Here is a 19,962-nt window from a genome sequence, read left to right on the forward strand (position 1 = left end):
TGCCAAAATTCTGCTCAACTTGTGCTTGATGCCAGTCCAAACAGAGGGGTCTTCAGTAGAGACCTAAAAATATTCAAAGGCTGAGCTGTTATAAAACTTGAGGAAAGACCTAGACAGAGTCTAGAAGCAGCAACAGCAAAAGCTTGGTCACCTCTAGTTTTTAGCTGCGATCTCGGGACATCTATGTCATGCATATATGTAGTACACCATGTCTCAAAGGGTTCACTGGACTCCAATGGCCTCCACAGTCAACACATCTCAATAAAACTGAGCACCTTCGGAACATGGTGAAACAGGGGATCCTCATCATATATGCAGCCAACAAATCTGCAGCAACTGTGTGATGCTTTCATATCAATCTGGAGCAAATTCTGAGGAACATTTCCAACATCTTGTTGAATCTATGACACCAAGAACTAAGGCAGTTCTGAAGGAAAACAGGGTCCAACTGGTACTAGAAAGGCAAATCTAATGAAATGGTTGGCGAGTGTAAGTTTCTCTAGGTTTCCCCAACAGGATGAACTAACTTTTAAGCTCAGACACGGAGTAGGAGCTTAGTGTAGGACTGCTGCTTAGTGTTTTTGGCATCAGATCAATACACCAGCTGCTTCCAGCAGAGGTGTTCTAGGTGAGGAGGAGTCTGTGCAGCATTTCCTATAACATCCAGGAAAAAAAGAGGATTTGGAGTCCAGCAAGCAGAGCTGTAGCAAGTATTCAGCAGAGATGGAGATTTGAGAAAAATAGGTTTGACTCTTTGTAACTGACAAAGTTTAAAACTACAAAAACAAGCAACTGGTAACATAAAAATCATTACAGCACTCGTTTACATAAACTAGCGCCATGGTCAACTGTGCTGTCATAAACGATCAATGTCCCACATTCTCAGCTCAGATTTTGACACTTGACTGAGTAAATCCAGTCATCCGCATCCCAGTGACGTCATGAGAGGTCCAGCTGCTTCATACCGTTCCATCAGTGTGGCAGCTGGTGCTTTATTTTAAGTGATGGATGTATACATGGAGCATCATTACTAAGAAACAACTTCTGCTAAAGTCGAATGTTATGAACACCCTGAAATTAAATTTGTTTCTATGCTCCAGATCAAACCGAACTCCACAAAGAGCGTCAACATGGTATGCGACAGCTTCAGATGCGTTTCGAAGCCTGAGCACTTCCAGCGTCGTACCCTCAGCTGTCAAGTCTTTTCATTCCCACATGACATGAATGCAGCATTAAACGTAATATAGCTTTCTGACTCCCAGCTATTCCTGCTTCAGTCCTCCCCTCTCACTCAGCCTCCTACGTCTCTCTGTCTCTCTCCAGCTCACTCATTCAGTCCTCATTTGTGCTGATGTATTGAGGATTTAATTACAAGTCTCAGAGATCGTTAATCATTGAGAGCCCACAATCAATTAATGCGCGAGCCTCTTCGAGTCTCATGGAGGCTGCGGTGACCTCAGGTGCTGCTTCGTACCCAGGAGGCAATTCTGGGCAGAATGGATTTCATTAGCACAGAGTCAGATGGCACTAACGACCGCTAATGGCCTTGTGTGCTCATTATCATGGCGATCACACCTCGCCCTTCCCCACCTCTCCTCCCCTCGTAAAAACTCATCATTTGAATCAACCGTAAAATTGTCCTCTGTTTAAGTGCTCCATACTTTCCTGGTAATTAAAGCTGTTGTTTTCTCATGTGGAACCCGTTTATCTTGTGTAAACTGGATCCAGTTCGCTGTGCAAACATGCAGAGAGCGAATGCATTTTTCAAAAGTTTAGTGTAAGATGTGGTGTCGCATCCACAATGAAGGTCATCGCAGGAAAAGTTGATTCTCACCTGGAGGTTGGTGATTTGAAAGGTGCCGTTTTCCATTAAGCTGATTCGACCATCGTTTCCCAGGATCCTCTGGCCATCTTTCTCCCACTGGATGCTGGGGATGGGGTTGCCCATGATGTGGCAGTGTAACTGAGCGGTGGAACCAGGAGCTAGTGTGTGATTGGCTGGTCCCTGCCGGATGATGGGAGGGACCCGGTCTGAGGGAGCTGTGTGGATGGAGCAGAGGGGTGACAAAAAGAGTTAAAAAACTGAAGATGGAGTAAATCTGATTCAGAGAATTGGAAGTTACGTGTGGTTGACAGTAAGGGCTTAAAATATGTTAAAAGACAGAGAAGCTGCCACATTTACAGAACCCACAGCCCGGGACTGAATCCAAGCCGGGGGCCTTTTGTTGATTGCCATCCCCTGTCTCTGACCCCCTTTCCTGTCAAGCTACTTATTAATAAAGGCCACTTGTGGCCACAAGTCTTTGATGAAACAAAAACAGAAAAAAACTGAGTTTTAGTGAAATATGGAACTCAGCTGTTAAGCTTTTTATTTATTTTTTTAAGTAATTAATTAATTTATATAAATTTTTTTTTTTCATTTTCTGGATAAGATTTGTTAGGTAGCTACAGAATCACAAGTTTATTAAACAGGGTTTTTTTTTTATTAAAGCAAAATCTGAAATCACCTGTAACACTGTGATGTTATAAAACGAAGATGGTCAGATCATCAAGCCAAAGTCTAACATCTCACCCAAAAATTATTGAAAAAAAAATCTAAAGTTTTTATTTGGTCCTTTTACTAAATGAAAAAAATCATATATGTAGGGTATATTACAGTATCATCTAAGTTACTGCATTGCAAAAGCTTTCCACCAGGGGGCAGAAGACAAGTATCAGATTGTATAAAAAAGGGTTTTGAGGAAAGTTTTGCCATAAAGTGATGCAATAGGTCTCAGAAACCGTGTGTATCAAATATAATACATTATGTGTTAAAGAATTAACGATTTATGTGTTAAGGTTTTCGTTATACATTCATGTTATTTTGTTAGAGTTTCATGTTAGAGTATCAATTAAAGCTCTAACAGATAAACCTGGTTTTTTGGGGGGCTTAGAGAAGTCCCTGTTTTTCTCAGGTAAGTTTCTCAACTGGGGATCAGACTTATTGTTGCACATCAGGTTTTTGATCAGCTTCTATATTTGAAGTTGCAAAGAGAAATGTGAAGGTGATACAAGCATATTACCTGGGAGAAAACCAGCAAGTTAAAACAGGAAACCAAAATTCCCTTTTGGTTTTTGAAACCTCGCTCATCATGTCCCAATTGAATAATTTCATAATGAATTTGGTGCTTGCTGTCATGGATGAGAGAATTAAGGGGAACAACACGCTGTTGTTGATCTTTAGCTTGCAAGCCTTCGTCTTTGTCCTGCCAAGTGACATGTAAGATGTCACAACTGGAGAGCCGTTTCTCTCAGAGGCCCTCAGGTCCACCTCTCTGTGGCCCTGCCCCATTTCAACATGCAAATCAATGACATAGATTTTCTTTTCTCTCTTACAAGAATATGTTGATACAGTTACCTCCCATCAGAGCAATGGATCACTGTGCATGGTGTTGAGCAGAGGCTCAATGAATATTACATTTTAAGGCACCTTTGGGCAACAGTGGAACCTTTAAACTAGTGATCTTAGAGGAAATATAAGCACCTATTATTTGGATTTCCATAAAAAATCCCTTTTGGCTAAAATCTTAGTTGTTTACACAGGACATTTTTATGTAATGTTTATTAACATTTACTGTCCCTTCCAAATAATCAATATCTCATTTAATATAAAACAACTGCCCTTATTTGCTACCAACTATATATTATATATTAACAGAGAAGAGTGATTATGTAAAGGGATGCTGACAGATTCTTAGGTGTCACAAGAAGATAACTGAACCCTTTATACAGATATACAGTGTGTGCATGCTTATTTAATGTACATCTCTGTCTGCAGTCAGTACATTTTATTATTTATAAATACAATAGATGTCCTGAAGAGTTTGCACGTCTTCACTTGACCTCATGGGCTCACATTCATCTTGCCAGCTTGCTGCAGCCTCACTCATCTCCAACTAACTTATGGACTTATATGGCTGTGCTCAACATCTGCATGTCTGTAAGTTCAGTCTCAAATGTAAACACTGCCAACCAGCAGAGTTATTCTTGGTTTGGACAAGTTGAAAGAATTCCTGCACATTCGCACATGCTATGGAAAGAGCTGAAGGTTGATTGTAGCTCACGGCAGGTATTTAACATTTGCACATAGATGTGGACGATGCCATCATTAGTATTTGGTGTTGTGGAGAGATCTGATTAATCAGCTAACTTAAGTTTAAGTGAAAATGTCAAAAGCCAACACGAGGGTTAGTGTAGATGGAGCTGAACAAAACCCCTGTTTATTGGAGGGATGCGGGGAGGGGAACATATGTTGTAGCTGGGTTATTTGCATAAAACAATCAGCAGTTGTCCCCTTTGATTACATCAGATTAGGCCTCCTGCTGTTTGCACATTTGGGAAGAAGAATATTTTAATTTGAGGTGGATTTTGAGGGGGTTTAGAAACGTGCACGTGAGGCTGATTCTGAACAATAATTTATCTTTATATGCGTGGAGAGACAATTTCATGAGTTTCTTTCCTTTATCTGTAGAATTCTTTCATGACCTCTTCAACTGCAACATGAAACTTGAGTCATTCATGAATAAAGCTGTATGAAGATGCATAAAATCTCTATTAACTGCATTTTATAAGACAAAAAGCACCCAAACTGAGTCAGGTTATTCTGAATGACCTGTCTCGTCTGCACTGACACCCGAAACGTTGTGCATGCACAGCATGGGGACATGAACCAAAGTGAGGATTAATGCAACCTACCTACTTCAGGTTTTTTAAATTTTCTTTTTATTAGCATGAAAATATACAATCATATCAAACTTGACTGAATTGGATTAGAACTGCAATATGATGATTTGGACTTGTTTGTCTTTGAAGTGCATTAAGATGACTGGCCGTATAGATAAACTGAACACACCTTGAACTGAAATGGAAACTGTATATATTAGAACAAAAAGAGCTGCACTCACACATGAACAACAGAGACGTTCAGGTGAGGGTCTGGACAAAAAGTCTGGTTCTTTTTCATAAGTTGTTTTCAACATGAACTTCACAGCACAGGATTTTATGCTGCAGAAGTCCTTCCACAGCTTGACATGTGAGGGAAGAGTCAGGCAAATGTTGTTTAAGAGCAAAGAAAAGGCAAAACACAATGCAAAATAGTACACTGTGGGAATCACTGCGTTTTCCTTAAAACATGCATAAAAGTTGGTGAAGCTTCTTGATTATGGTTGTTATAGACTTGCTGAGGAGCAGCAAATGCTCCAGAATATTTGCTGCTGCATTCACACCCTGTTTCACCTGCTGAGGGTCTAGAGAAATGTTTAATGCATTTATTTATTTATTGATGTTTTTAGGGGGAATGTTGCAGATATTTGTCTTTTCAATATCCCTGCTTTTTGGCAACATCTTTGACATGGGATGACACCAGTGTGCTGGACAGATAGCAGTCAGTTTCTTATGTGCAACTGCTTTTATCTGATCATTTTCAGCAATGTACTAGAAAATCAATCTACAGTAATGGAGTGGTGAGACATACAGCTCAAGAAAGATGAGAACTAAGTGCTGTGAGTCTTCTTTTTCATTTTTAAAGTCAAGTCTCTCTTTAAATGTCCTGATTTGACCACTTTTTAAAGCTTTGACATCTCCAGGATCAATGCTGATGTTGCGTTGTTCTGTTCTAAAGCGGCATTAGGTTCTGCTTTGTGTTCTGTATAATACTCTAATATTATGTTTTTGATGTAACTAAACATCAGCAACCGTTAGCTAAAGTTATCTAACATCATTAAATCACCAGAGCATCAGTTTATCCACAGATGGTTCTCTTTACAGCTAAAATAAATTCCTCTCTGAAGGAGGTTATTTCTTTTCATTAGGCTCATAAATACAAGACTTGGGTCCATCATGTGATGGAAGATTAACATTTTTGACTTCTTCCACATCATTTAAACTGAGTGATGGTTTTGAGAGCAAATGCAACAGCTGTGCATGGGAAACAACATGTATGTGAACGGAAAGCAGAGTCGAGTCATAAAATATTGCAGCTAACTGTATCACTGCATTTTTAATGTCATCTCTGATTACCGCCCTTTCAATCTCTCTTTATTTTGGATCATCAGGTTCTCTTTATGTACTCACCACTTTCCACCTCCAGCAGCGCTTTAGTCAGGATGCTGCCGGCCACACTGATGGCCTGACAGATGTAATAGCCGGAGTCTTCCACCCGCACGTCGGTGATGGTCAGCTCACCGCTGAGTGACACGGAGAAACGACCCGCCTGCAACGGCTCTTGGATGGGGAACAGCAAGATCTAGAGAAGAACAACAATCGTGCAGATAAGTCTTTTGTTTACCGCCATTATTTACTCATATTATACATTCAGTCATTCATTTTGTCATCAATATTTGTCATTTATTGAGGTTGAAAGAAAGGAAAACGCGACTAAAAAGATTTTTAAATAAAGTTAATTGTGTGGCTGGACTCGTCCTTGAATCTGGACCTGGTGTTTAAGGACATTTGGAAATGTATGGAACAAAATTTACATCCTGTTTCACATTAAATTAAATATGCAGTAGACATGAAAGATGGCAACTGCATAAGTCTTTGAATGCAGTTTTTATTCCAGAGAAATCCAAGTCAGTGATGTAAGGCGTTACATTTAAAAGATAAATTGGGTTAATTTAGCAAATCCATTGGGTTTCTGTTCACTACCAAAACAAATTGAAAACAATCTGTTAAAATGCAGAAAAAAACTAAATGTGAATCAGAAATGTTGCTGTGACTGGTTAAAACAAGGGTGGCAGTAAACCACACAGCTAGTGGTTGGAATTCAGTATAAGAAGTAGTTCTATCAGGAAACAACTAAAGTGGTGGACATCCTTCACAGGAAAATTTGGAAAGCTCTTCCTAGGAATTACTCTCATCACTGGGAATATGCGGGACATTGTTAAGACCACAAAACGACCATAAGTCACATTATTTTATTCTTTGCTAGATAAGGTGGGATGTAAGTGCTTAAATCACCCCTAATGGATGTCAAGTCTTCTTTTTAATTAGTTTTTTTCGTGTGTTTTCTTATTCTCATTCAAGATGCAAATCACAGTCGGAAAAGAGTGGAGTGTCCTTTGCTGGTTGGGAATGAAGTTCTGCCCCAAGTGGAGGAGTTTAAGTATCTCGAGGTTTTGTTCATGAGTGACTGAAGGATGAAGCTGCAGACTGACAGGCGGATCGGTGCAGCGTCTGCAGTGATGTGGACTCTGCATCGGTCTGCTGTGGTGAAGAAGTTGAAAGTCGAAGATGTCTTTTTACTGGTTGATCTATGCTCCCACCTTCACCTATGCTCACAAGCTGTGGGTAGTGACTAGAAAAACAAGATCACGAATACAAGCAGCCAAAATTAGGTTCCTCTGCAGGGTGTCTGGGCTCTCCCTTGGATCAACGGTGAGAAGCTAAGCCATCTGAGAGGGGTTCAGAGCAGAACTGCTGCTACTCCACATCCAGAGGAGCCAGATGAGGTGGTTCAGGTATCTGGTTAGGATGCTGCAATGAGGAGGTTTTCCATGCATCTCCCACCGTGAAGAGGCCCCAGGGAAGCCCCAGAACACACTGGAAATACCATGTCTCTCAGCTGGCCTGGGAACGCCTTGGGATCCCCCCATGGGGAGCTTAGAAAAGAGGCCAGGGAGAGGAAGTCTGGGTCTCTCTGCTTAGACTACTGCTCCCCCTACCAGACCTCAGATAAGCAGCAGTGAATGTATGGATAAAGCAAATCAAAGCACAACAAAACTCCTGCTTATGTTCACCTTTAAACCAAGAGACTTGGACATTGGAAATGGAGTTAAAAAAATGTCAACATTACACTAAGACCGTTTCCACAAGGGGATTTTGCATATTTGTTCTCAAGATCCACTCAACATTAGAAAAAATGAATTAAGAACTGTGCTTCTAACATCTGTCATAAAATCTCCATTATCCATCTCCATTATCTATACTCAGTTAAACGAAATGAACAAGGCCACAGGTCACTCGAACAGGACAAATTGCAGCTACCATGAACTCAAAACCCACTCAACCATTGTCTGCCAAGACTGCCTTCCATTATTCCCAACATGCTTCCCACATACTTCCTCACCTTCTCATCTTCCTCCTCTTATGCTTTCTCCTCTTTATCTCTCTCTTCCACACTAGCTGTCCGTCTCCCACACACATTCTCCAGACCTCCTTCAATCTTGCTTTCTCCCCTCTAATCTATACCTGGGAGCCATGCTACAGGCACCCACGCACTCTCATCAGGCTTTTCAGAGCATTCCAACAGGCTGCAATGCTTATCAAACTCTCGCCTTTCCAACACACTCACACACACACACCTACACACATGCACACACACACACACACCTACACACACGCACACAAGTTCACTTCTGAAGACATGCAGGCCTGTGCGGACTCATGCTTTGGTGAATAATATGCTCGGTGGATGATGAGAAAGTGAGGTATGAGCGTGAGTCACACTGCCTCTAAACTGAGCGCACAGCTTTGAATGATGAAAGCAAAAGATGACAGTCAAAACCAGGACCGTGAGAAGAGATGTGGGTTCATATTAAACCAGATGTAGCAAAGTGGCATGAAAATCAGATCAGACTACAAGGCTAACGTTACAGGATGCTGCCTTAAGAGTCGACCGTTTGTTTTGTTGGTGTTTCCTTTAACTGTGGCTATAATCAGCTGAATAAAAAAAAAGAACATATAATTGTGATATTAAATGCATTTAGACTGTACAAACTTAACATTTTCAAGTTTAATCTTCTCAATTTTAGTTCTTTTGTCATTATAAAGTGTGATGTATTTCCCACTTTCCCACTCAAGTACTACTTGGTGCATTAAAGACACCAACCACTGTGTGCACTGTATGGTTTTTAATAGTCTTGTTTAAAACTTGATATAATGTCAATTTAAAGGCAACTCATGTGGTATTAAAATCTTTCTGAGCCTTTCTGCATTAATACTGCAATCACACAAGTGTTATTAGCTTTGCTAAGAGCACTGATTCATTTCCATCCATCCTGATGTTGGATGTTTTACTGATCTTTGTTTGGTTCACTTCTTTCTGGATCCTCATGGTGTTGCTAAGGGGAATTTTGGGGCCGTCCCTCCATTCTTCTGACTAACGAGTAATAGAGGTGTCAATAATCAAAATCAGCTGATGGCTTTTTGAGCAATTTACCTGCAAAACACCTCTTTTAAGAGAGATTATGTCTGAATAAATGTAAAAAAAAGTCACTGACTGAAATCCCTCATCCAGGTTGCAAAAATATTTCATTCATGTTATAGCTACAACTGATGTTGCTCTATCCCATTTGTATTAGATGATAATGATGCAGACAGCAGAACTGGCATTTATTGCCAACTATTATGATTAGAATGTTTATTTCAGGACTGAGAGAATGTTACATTAATGGCATCATCCTATTAGAATCACAGACATGTTGCATGGTTATGGTTATGGTTAATTACAAACATTGCTTTAGATCTGATTCATGAGTTGAAGACGAGTCGCATGCAGGCGATGCCGTTAGTGCATAAAAACCACCCTAATTAAAAAGGTGTATTTGTGATGTAGTCATTATATTCTTGTGATGCAGCCCATTTGTATGACCAGTTTGTTGACAAATAACCGAGCTTGTCACTCAAACCTCACGCTCCGGTGCTCCAACTGTCAAATGCAAAGTGAGCGTGAAACCTTGCCAGGTGTCTCTAAAAAGCAGACTTATTCTAAACATAATTTCTTTCAGAGTTCACCTCAATACATGTGACAGGCAGCTTCTCACCTGGCTGCCTTCTCTCTGCCAGAAGACGGCTGGCGGAGGGTTTCCCTTGGTACCGCAGAGGAAGGTTACAGTTCGGCCCGGAGCTGTGATCTGGTCTCGTGGTCGGATGATGATCTGAGGAGGCACTGCAACACACAGAAGACAGGGAAACGGGATTGAGGTCGAACTTGAATCGAAGGCTTTGTGTTGCGTTCTGTCTCCGAGCTTAATACGCAAAGAATCTGCCAGCAGTGACGTTGAGTCGGTAAGCTGTGACAGGCTAACAGCGATGACAACAACCCATAACTGACAACTCTCTCAAGCTTTGCTCGACGCTTCATCTTCCATACACACACACACATTTAGGCACACATGCACTGTATTGACTGCCAGTAAACATAATAGAGAACAATACATTTCGCTGCCACTCAAACCAGATGTCGGTGCTTATCTGACAACGTCAGGAGAAGTGGGGGAAAATTGCCTTTTCCAAGTCTGAGCAGTGATTTTCTTCTACTTAAAGAAACTCAGATATTCAATTTCAAGCACTAGAGAAAGGGAGCAGATTTAGTTTCTCATACATAGTTGCACTAGTTCTGGAAATATGGGGAAAAATGTAAATGCTGTAATGAATAAATGCCCGAAAATCAACCCAAATGTAGCAGAAAATGAAGTCCTTGATACAGTTTTTACAGTCCGTCTCAGAACAGATCGAGCAGGGGGTGAGGAGATCTGCTGATTCATTCTTTTGTTTTTTTGTTCATTTGTGTGTTTTAGATAAAGTGTTATGTATAAAAGGTACTTCTTTTTGCTTTGTTTCATTCTTGTATTTGAATAATCTTTTATTTGTTTTTGTCGTTTTGTCTCAAGAAAGAAAAAAAAAATAAAACTAAACACATCAACATTTCAGGACCTCAAACATGAACCCAAAATGACTTTTTCTCTAATATTCATTCACATATTCTCACACATAAACTGCTTCAAATTTGATTTTAACTTTTACAGGCACACTAGGGCCCACATTATAAAGAACCAAACATTTAGTCCTATTTGATAAAATAAAATAAAATAATACAAAATAAAATAAGATAAAATTGTGACTCTACATTAAGAAAAATAACTATATAAACAAATAAATGGGACTATGCATTTAAGATAAAAATAATTAAAATTAACAGATTTTTTTTAAATCCATGGGACTTTAATACATTATGAAAAAATATTCCAGTTTTATTCCTGCTACTGTCATGATTTTGTGTTTTATTTATGTCAAGTGTTTTTTTTTATCCTACATGTTGTACATGTCTGTTCAGGTAATTAGGGTTTAGTACTGATGATGGCCACCGGGGGCGCTATGCTGCTGATTCATTCAGTGACAAATGAAGTAAAAGTAGAAATCGGACTCTATAACACCTGACTAGTACTAGTACAATAAATAATGTGAAGCTGATGTCACATTACCTTGTTGGGACATAAACTATTAAACAAAGTACTGTTAGACGCTAATTCATTTATTTCTCCTGTTAAGTTGAGATAACCAAACAACTATAGATGTAAACAGCAAAACAAAAACAAGAATTCAACTTCCCACTTCTGAGGTAAAGTGTGTGCAGTATTATTTGTAGTTTAAGGTTAAGCGCAGATAAAGAGAGCGGTAGGCTGGCTAACCTTACAGAATGATACGACTTTAATCTGTAAATCTCACAGCTCACTGAACACCACGTTTTAGCCACCAACAAGGGCGGACTGGCTATCGGGAGTACCGGAACTTTTCCCGGTGGGCCGATGCGTCTGTGGGCTGGTGTGGCCGTAAAAAAAAAACAAAAACAAAAAACAACCTTAAATGCCGTTGGGCTGGCCTTTAATGTGTTGACCAATAATAACAGTTCCTCAAGTGTCTGGCTAATCATTATAGGCCTAAATGGGTGTCTGTCAGACCCTGAAACTGCTGTCTGTCAATCATTTCTGTCTGTGCATCCCGACCCGCCCACTCTCCGCTCCCTGATCCCCCCCCACACCTCCCACTCCAACCCCTGCAATTTCTGGCATTTTTTCAAATTCGGCAGTGGGTGGGGTTATGCAAAAATAGAGGGTGGAGTTACCTTTAATATTTATAAGAAATTTGTGACTGAAATGATGTAATTAAACAGATATTTTTTTTCTATTGTTTTTATTTATTAATTTATTTTAGCTTGTTTGTTTTTTATGGGGGGTAAGGGAAAAGAAAGGAAAAGAAAGAAAAGGAAGAAAGGGGTAAGATTGGGGGTAAAGGGTTAAGAGAAAAGGAAGAAAGGAACAGGCCAACTGAGCTTTAAAAGTTGATTTATGGTTGAAGATTGTTTCCTTTCAGGTATTAAAATTGAATATCTTTAAAAGTGAATATATGACAAATATTTTTATATTATATATTATTATCGTATCCAGAACTTTTTCATCTCCATATAAAACTCCAGAATCAAATTTCAGAATATTTGACAATAACTACACTCTCATAGAATAAAGTACCTAAATGTACCTTTAGGAGTACAAAGGATTCTTACTGGGGTGACACCACCTCATTCACCTCCATCATCTGCTTCCATCATCCACCTCCACCTCCATCATCCACCATCTGCCACCCCAGTTCCTTAGTGGGCCAGTCAGGTACTAAATTCCCAGGCCACTTTTTTGCCCTAGTCCGCCGCTGGCCAGTGTGTGAGTGTTTGAGTTGGTCGTGACTTCAGACACCTAAATAAATGCTCTCAAGGACAAAGAAAAACGTTTTTTTCCATAATATTTTCCCTTTAAACACCCACAATAACATTTGAATATCAATCCAGTAGAAAACGGAAAGCCAGAGGAGAGAGAACATAACAGTCAGGAGACGTTCATCTGTTTTATTCCATGGAGTCTTGCTACAGTGTGATTACAGCCTGTGTGCTGTGCTGTGTGAACCCTCATCTCACCTCTATTATATATTTCCTGCAGTCTGGCAGCAGAGTCAGACATTACCTCTGTTGTCAGGTCTGCAACAACAGGAGAAGATTCACAACAAATAAAGAGGTTTTCAGCTTAGAAATCTGAATGCATTCCTGAGATGCATTCAGTCAAAGAGATGTGTTCTCGACAGAGGTTTTTAATAGATTTTCCAAACTGTTTTTCATCACTAACATTAAAACAACAAAGTAAAACAAGATAAGACCTTACCACCTGTTTGTTGGTAGGCCGTTTGCTTATTTGTTATTTCCTACACAAATGAGGGATGAAGCATGTTCTGGTGCCATTCCTTAGATTTATTTTGCATATGAACAAAAAAAAGAACCTAACTACACACGTTTGAGCCCGTGTTTCTTCTACACATAACAGAAAACTTTGCAAATAACCAATTTTGATTAGTATCTTTAGGGATTTTGGTATCAGCAGCCTGCCACAAACACACATCATTTGTTCCTATTTCCTTTGCTACATCTATGAAAAATGCCAAAGATAACAGTTTGACAGGCAGAAAACAGTATTTCTGCCCAAACACAGTGATTCCCAAAGAGCTATTAGCTGAAAACTTGGCTGATCAAACTCTTTCTATTTGGAAAAAAATCAGTAATGTTGAAGGAGTTTTGTCCAAAGTTCACCAACAAATTCTGAGACCTGGATTTATGATGGCGGGAAGGATGCAGATCATCTGAAAAATTGAATATGGCTGCATTTGTTCTTGGAAATGATTTTCACAGAAAGGGGTGCATCTGATATAACAGAACTTTATAATAAGGAACAGCAGCTGTGGAAAACTATTGTGTATATGATTAATATATTCCCAGCTTCTCTAGAATAATGAGACAGAATCTATAGGGATGTAAATTTGTACATATCTTGCTATGGTTAAAGTCTACAGATATGCACAAATAGAGCTTTATCTGTAGACTTTAATCCAGTAATCTGTTGAGCTTATCCTCAAAACATGCTAGACATCCTTTACTAAGGCCATGTCCCCATGGAGATGAGTTTAGGTGTGTCCACTTTGTTTCATTTTGTTTCATTTGAATGTTTTATCCACATGGAACCAGCATTTGGGAAGCTGAAAACGTCACGTTTTGTTTCCACTGATGACACCATAGCCCACCTACCCTCCTCTTCTCCCTTAACCTGCATGCTCAAGCTCCGGCAGCAGCTGATGGACGATCACAGCGGGCTCGTGCTGCAGAAGCTGCTGAGCGTGATGTGAATAAAACCCACACAGTCCACATAAATGTCTCCTTTTCAGCTTGAGTCTCCGCCTTCTTCTTCTTTGTATGTTTGTTTAAATTGCTGAGATTATGCATATGGTCCATGTCTTCTTTTCTGTGGCAGGATTACAGCGCCCCTTACAGGTTTGGCATATATACTGCTGCATTTTCAGTGGTTTTGCGTGGACGCACACATTTCTTAAAACGATTATGTCTTTACAAAGAAACTTCTCTAAAATGACATTGGTTCCGTCTCCATGTGGATCTAGCCTAAAACACCCAGTTTTGTTTTTCTTACTGTGTGCTATTTTTAAGACTTTGTTTTTATTTTTTACTGTTGATATATATTTATATTATGGTTTCTCCCGTTTGCTTAAAAACAATTGAGCTTTGGTTAAAAAAAATTAAATAAGAAATAAGAACAAATCCAGAGCTGATACAGGACTTAAAAGGTGCACCTTAACATTTAGTTGATCCATCTACTGTTGGCTGAAGACTCATCAGAAATGGTCTCCAAGGAAAGACGGCTATCAGGAAGACATTCTTAAGAACGGGAAACAGAGAGAAAAGGCTGCAGTGTCCCAAATGACACAGGAGCTGGACTGAAAATCAGTGGCAACAGATCTGATGGAGGAATGACTCCTCTCCAGTGTCTAGACCTCAACTATTATTGAAGCCGTGTTGGATCATCTTGAAGGCAGTCAACACCCAAAAAAGAGCTTTGTTGTTCTACTCCAACCGGTACAGGCTTGAAAGCCTACTACCAATTAAGCATATCAGGTGATGTGCATCTCTGTAATGAGAAGGGGTGTGGTCAAATGACATCAACACCCTATATCAGGTGTGCATAATTGTTAGGCAACTTCCATTCCTTTGGCAAAATGGGTCAGAAGAGAGATTTGACGGACTCTGAAAAGTCAAAAATAGTGAGATGTCTTGCAGAGGGATGCAGCACTCTTAAAATTGCCAAGCTTTTGAGGTGTGATCATCGAACAATCAAGCGTTTCATTCAAAATAGTCAACAGGGTCGCAAGAAGCGTGTTGAAAAAACAAGGCGCAAAATAACTGCCCATGGACTGAGGAAAATCAAGCGTGAAGCTGCCAAGATGCCATTGGCCACCAGTTTTGCCATATTTCAGAGCTGCAACATCACTGGAGTGCCAAGAAGCACAAGGTGTGCAATACTCAGGGACATGGCCAAGGTAAGGAAGGCTGAAAAACGACCACCACTGAACAAGACACACAAGATAAAACGTCAAGACTGGGCCAAGAAATATCATAAGACTGATTTTTCTAAGGTTTTATGGACTGATGAAATGAGAGTGAGTCTTGATGGGCCAGATGGATGGGCCCTTGGCTGGATCAGTACAGGGCAGAGAGCTCCACTCCGACTCAGATGCCAGCAAGGTGGAGGTGGGATTCTGGTATGGGCTGGTATCATCAAAGATGAGCTTGTGGGACCTTTTCGGGTTGAGGATGGAGTCAAGCTCAACTCCCAGTCCTACTGCCAGTTTCTGGAAGACACCTTCTTCAAGCAGTGGTACAGGAAGAAGTCAGCATCGTTCAAGAAAAACATGATTTTCATGCAGGACAATGCTCCATCACACGCATCCAAGTACTCCACTGCGTGGCTGGCCAGAAAAGGTCTAAAAGAAGAAAAAATAATGACATGGCCTCCTTGTTCACCTGATCTTAGCCCCATATAGAACCTGTGGTCCCTCATCAAATGTGAGATCCACAGGGAGGGAAAACAGTACACCTCTCTGAACAGTGTCTGGGAGGCTGTGGTTGCTGCTGCACACAATGTTGATCGTGAACAGATCAAGACACTGACAGAATCTATGGATGGCAGGCTTTTGAGTGTCCTCGCAAAGAAAGGTGGTTATATTGGTCACTGATTTGTTTTTGTTTTGTTTTTGAATGCCAGAAATGTATATTTGTAAATGTTGAGTTGTTATATTGGTTTCCCTGGTGAAAATAAATAAGTGAAATGGGTATATATTTGGTTTTTGTTAAGTTGCCTAATAATTATGCACAGTAATAGTCACCTGCACACACAGATATCCTCCTAAGATACTAAAACTAAAAAAGCCCCACTCCAACTTCCAAAAATATTCAGCTTTGATATTTATGAGTCTTTTGTGTTCATTGTGAACATAGTTGTTGTTCTATAATAAAATTAATCCTCAAAAATACAACTTGCCTAATAATTCTGCACACACTGTAATTTATTAAGTGAGACCAAGGGAAAACGGCAATCTACGCGAAACTCTCCAAGGGGGAGGGGGGAAGAACGCTCTCTGTGTTTTTCTCTTTCGACTGCAGTTCTGATTTGAAACACTAGGTGTCTACTTATGTTGCCTTTAAAGAAACTACAAGAAATCTTGTTGCAGAGGGTTCAGGCTCATCCAGTCATGCACTTCTAAGCTCTTCTAAAATTTTACAACTTTGTTTTAGTCTCATATGTATTTATAGTATATATTGATTTACTGTATTTATAGTCATGTTTGAACATGTTTCAATAAATCATCACCTATTTTCCATTTTTTTAACAGTATATACATAAATGTGGAGTCTTATTACACTTTATTAATCCCCGCTGTGAAATTCCTGTCTGCATTTAACCCTTTCGTGTTACATTAGGAGCAGTTCTGTCGAATGACACCACTGACATATGGCATATCTTGGATAGATTCTTTGGAGAGAGCAAGAATGATATCTCTTAGATTGGCTCATTGAGAGAAACTGTGACCACATTTAGACCAAAGTGTTTTTAGTCGTGTTTTCACCGTTTTTCAGACAAAAAGAGGATCAGATTGCATCTCCCATAACTCCAGTCCTTGTAACTATTTGGTCAAAAATGGCCTCTATCAAGAGAGGACTAAAAATTAGTGTCTTGTGCCGCCTTTGTTTGTTTGGCTTTGATTTATATATTCAAATAGATGATAGCTGGTTGAACCACAGGCCTTGATTTATCTTGTGCTGCACTGAAAAAGATCAGCTAAGACCTGAATTCAGGTTTGTGGGTCACCTTTCTAATCAGGCAAATCAGATGTCTTTGAACCGATGAAGGGCAGGCTGCAGACACATGGTAAGCTGCCTCACTTTCTATCTGGTCCTTATCCCTGTGTGTGCGTGCTCACACACACACATGCATACCTCTTTGAATTTTATTGATTCTGTAGCAAAGTGACAGACCTTCCTCCACTGAGAGGGTGTGAATGCATAATGATGCCCTCCAACAGTCCTAATTGATTTCTCATCTTCCCACCTGATCTCCTTCTCTTTCATTCCTACTCCCCATTAGCATAGAAACACAGAGAAAAAGAAAGCTTTCCAACAGAGAGGAAAATAACAGAAACAACAGAATGAATACCTTCCCTCTGTTGTTTCTTATGCAAAAAGTTCAATTTGCAAAAACAAGAAGCTAAAAGGAGACCAAAATCTTATAATCATACCCTCCTCACAGCATGTTTTCACTGAAGTAAACATGAAATGCTCTTTCTTGACTTCAAATGCTCAAATCCAATGATTGATGTTCTGAGAAGAAGAAGAAAAAAAAACAAAACAAAAAAAAACTCGACCAGGATGAACTGACTACATTTCTGACTCGCAAATGTAGCCTTTTTAAAGTCTGGGATTACTCTGCAACTGCGTTCAAACACAACCCAACTTCACTTTAGTTTGTCAGCCCAAAGCAATTACACTCTGAGAAATGCTTTCCGACATGATGCACGTCCACTAAGACCAGTTTGCGGATCAGAAGCTGGTTGAGTAAAGAAAAAACACACAAGGGCTAAACAGCATTTTCATTGAAATTACTAAAATATTCTCAATCTCTACCACCGAATTCCCTTTTCCCAACAATTACTCACACTCAGATTGAGCGTGCAAGCTTAATTTCACGCCCTGGATACAAATTTTAAACCCCACCCTTTCAAGTCCTAAAGTCTACTTCCACCAAGGGCCCCCTCTGCACAGCAGGAGGCGCATCCATGTGTCAACAGCCGGATAAATCACTGCTCAGGGGGGTCTTGGCTTAGCTGGTCAGGGTCATGTCCTGAGGTCAAACATGCAGCCCCCTGCTAACCCTAAAGGTCACCCCCCCATTCGTGTTTAGCATGTGAACACGAGCCGGTGAAACGGAGCCCCCTGCCCCCTTTCACTCCTCATCTAATACAAGGAAAGTTTTCCTGTTCAGGCTGATGCAAGGCCTGAAATATTAAAGAAATGCAGTGTAATACTCACTTCTTATGTAATGCATCCTCAACCTTGTGCCCACACATATATGATTAATAAACAAAGGAAAAAAGGTGTAATATAATGACTTTCTGCAACAAAGACCATTTGGAGTGTTTCCCCCTTGAGCCTTACACAACTTCGCCACAAATATGGTGACAGCTAGAAATTAATATGCTGTTTTCTTTTTTTGGTGCACCACACAGCCCTGTCTGGAGAATAGCAGTGTTTGATTTGAGCAGGCAAGCTGGCACGTTGCCTGAGGCTGTAATAAATAATTAGCAATAATGGGTGTGCTCGGTGCGACACGAGCCTTAGATATAGGGCAGGGAGAAACATTAGCATCCTCACATGGGATGGAAATGGGAATATGGATTGTAACACAGCAGCTGAAATATACATGACACAAATCAGCAAACAATGCCTAGACATTACTTGTAGAGCTATTTAGGTTTCTGAGCTGCTGTTTTTTATTTATTTTTTGACAGCTATTGCTATTTAAAGTGCAAAATGGGTGCAGTTTCTCCAGTTTCCTGGACGTTGCTACTGATTCTGTAATAAGAAATAAAAGATGCCAAAGTCAGGGGAGTCAATTGCATATGGCCTAAATAAAGAACAAAACATAGACAGGAACTCAACAGTGTCTGGAGATCTGCTTTAGATGCGGGGTACTGCAAGAGCTGGAGAATGCATAGACAGCTTACATGCTAAGAGGGAGGTATAAATAGACTAGGGCTGCAAGTCAGATTTCCAAAGCATTTGTGATAAGAACTGTCAGACTCAAGGAGGGAAATCTGGTCTGAGTGTGAAGTTCTTAGTCTCTAAGTGTTTGTGTATTTTTTCTGTGATGGGAACCAAATGTTCACTTAAAAAAAAGAGAAAAGTTTGAAAAAAGGGAGTTGATGAGCTGCCATCATTGCAGTTAAAACTTTAGTCTAGGGGAGTGGCTGAGATTAGATTTGAGAGAACAAACATCATAAACAGGTTTTATAGATATTCAAATTGTATGAAAAGTGTTTTATAAATAAAGTTTGATTTGATTTGAAAAGACATATGAACAAAAACAAACACTAAATCCATTTAAGTTGCAGAATATTTCCTCATGCTGATGTTGGCCCGATTCCCCGTCAAGATTTTTATTTAACTTTTTCTATCCCAGAAAACCATCATTACCAAATCAGTCAAATCTGGAAACATCTCACATTTTCTAACTGACACTTTCTCTTTACAAGCAGCAACTATCCTATTATTTTGATTCAAGCTCAATTTCCTGGAAACTGAGCACAAGTGTCAGAGCTTAAAGTTATGGAGAACTTAGATGAATGGAGTATAAGCTACAACAACATAAAGAAACAGCATTACACTGTATTGTCCTGAAAGGTGGTGGACTTGGATTTCTTATAAACATGACTTTAAAATAGATTAGCTCTTATCTATGATATGGATGTCTGGCTAGTGTTGTAAAGCAAAACTCAGCTTTAATGTGTGGTTCCAGGCAGCAAAGTGCAGTTTCTCAGCCTGAGGATGCTGCTGGGCGACGTCGGCTGCAGGAATGTACACACTCAATGTCACCGTGCCATCAAAACGAAACGGAAACACATAATTTAAGGCCAGAATGTTACATTGAGCTACTTTAAGGTTATGTCACCTCAATCATACTTTGGATCCAGTATCATGTCTAAGTTTGATGATATTTGATCATATAAATAGATATATTAAGAAGGTAGTGCACCCAAAAGTGTGTT

At 39.8% G+C, this 19,962-nt stretch overlaps 1 protein-coding gene across 4 annotated transcripts in view; it reads right to left on the reverse strand.

Moving 5' to 3' along the window:
• The window catches only part of robo3 (roundabout, axon guidance receptor, homolog 3 (Drosophila)), a 205,275-nt gene that overhangs the window by 26,929 nt on the left and 158,384 nt on the right, over positions 1-19,962 (reverse strand). For all 4 annotated transcript variants that reach the window (XM_042008552.1, XM_042008555.1, XM_042008553.1 and 1 more), the window contains 3 exons: positions 9,801-9,925; positions 6,112-6,283; positions 1,835-2,040 (listed from right to left, as the gene is read on the reverse strand). In XM_042008552.1, coding sequence (XP_041864486.1) covers positions 1,835-2,040; positions 6,112-6,283; positions 9,801-9,925 — 503 coding nt within the window. The remainder of the gene's footprint in view (positions 1-1,834; positions 2,041-6,111; positions 6,284-9,800; positions 9,926-19,962) is intronic.

The sequence above is a fragment of the Melanotaenia boesemani genome, chromosome 15, assembly GCF_017639745.1.
Source record: "Melanotaenia boesemani isolate fMelBoe1 chromosome 15, fMelBoe1.pri, whole genome shotgun sequence".
Lineage (NCBI taxonomy): Eukaryota > Metazoa > Chordata > Actinopteri > Atheriniformes > Melanotaeniidae > Melanotaenia > Melanotaenia boesemani.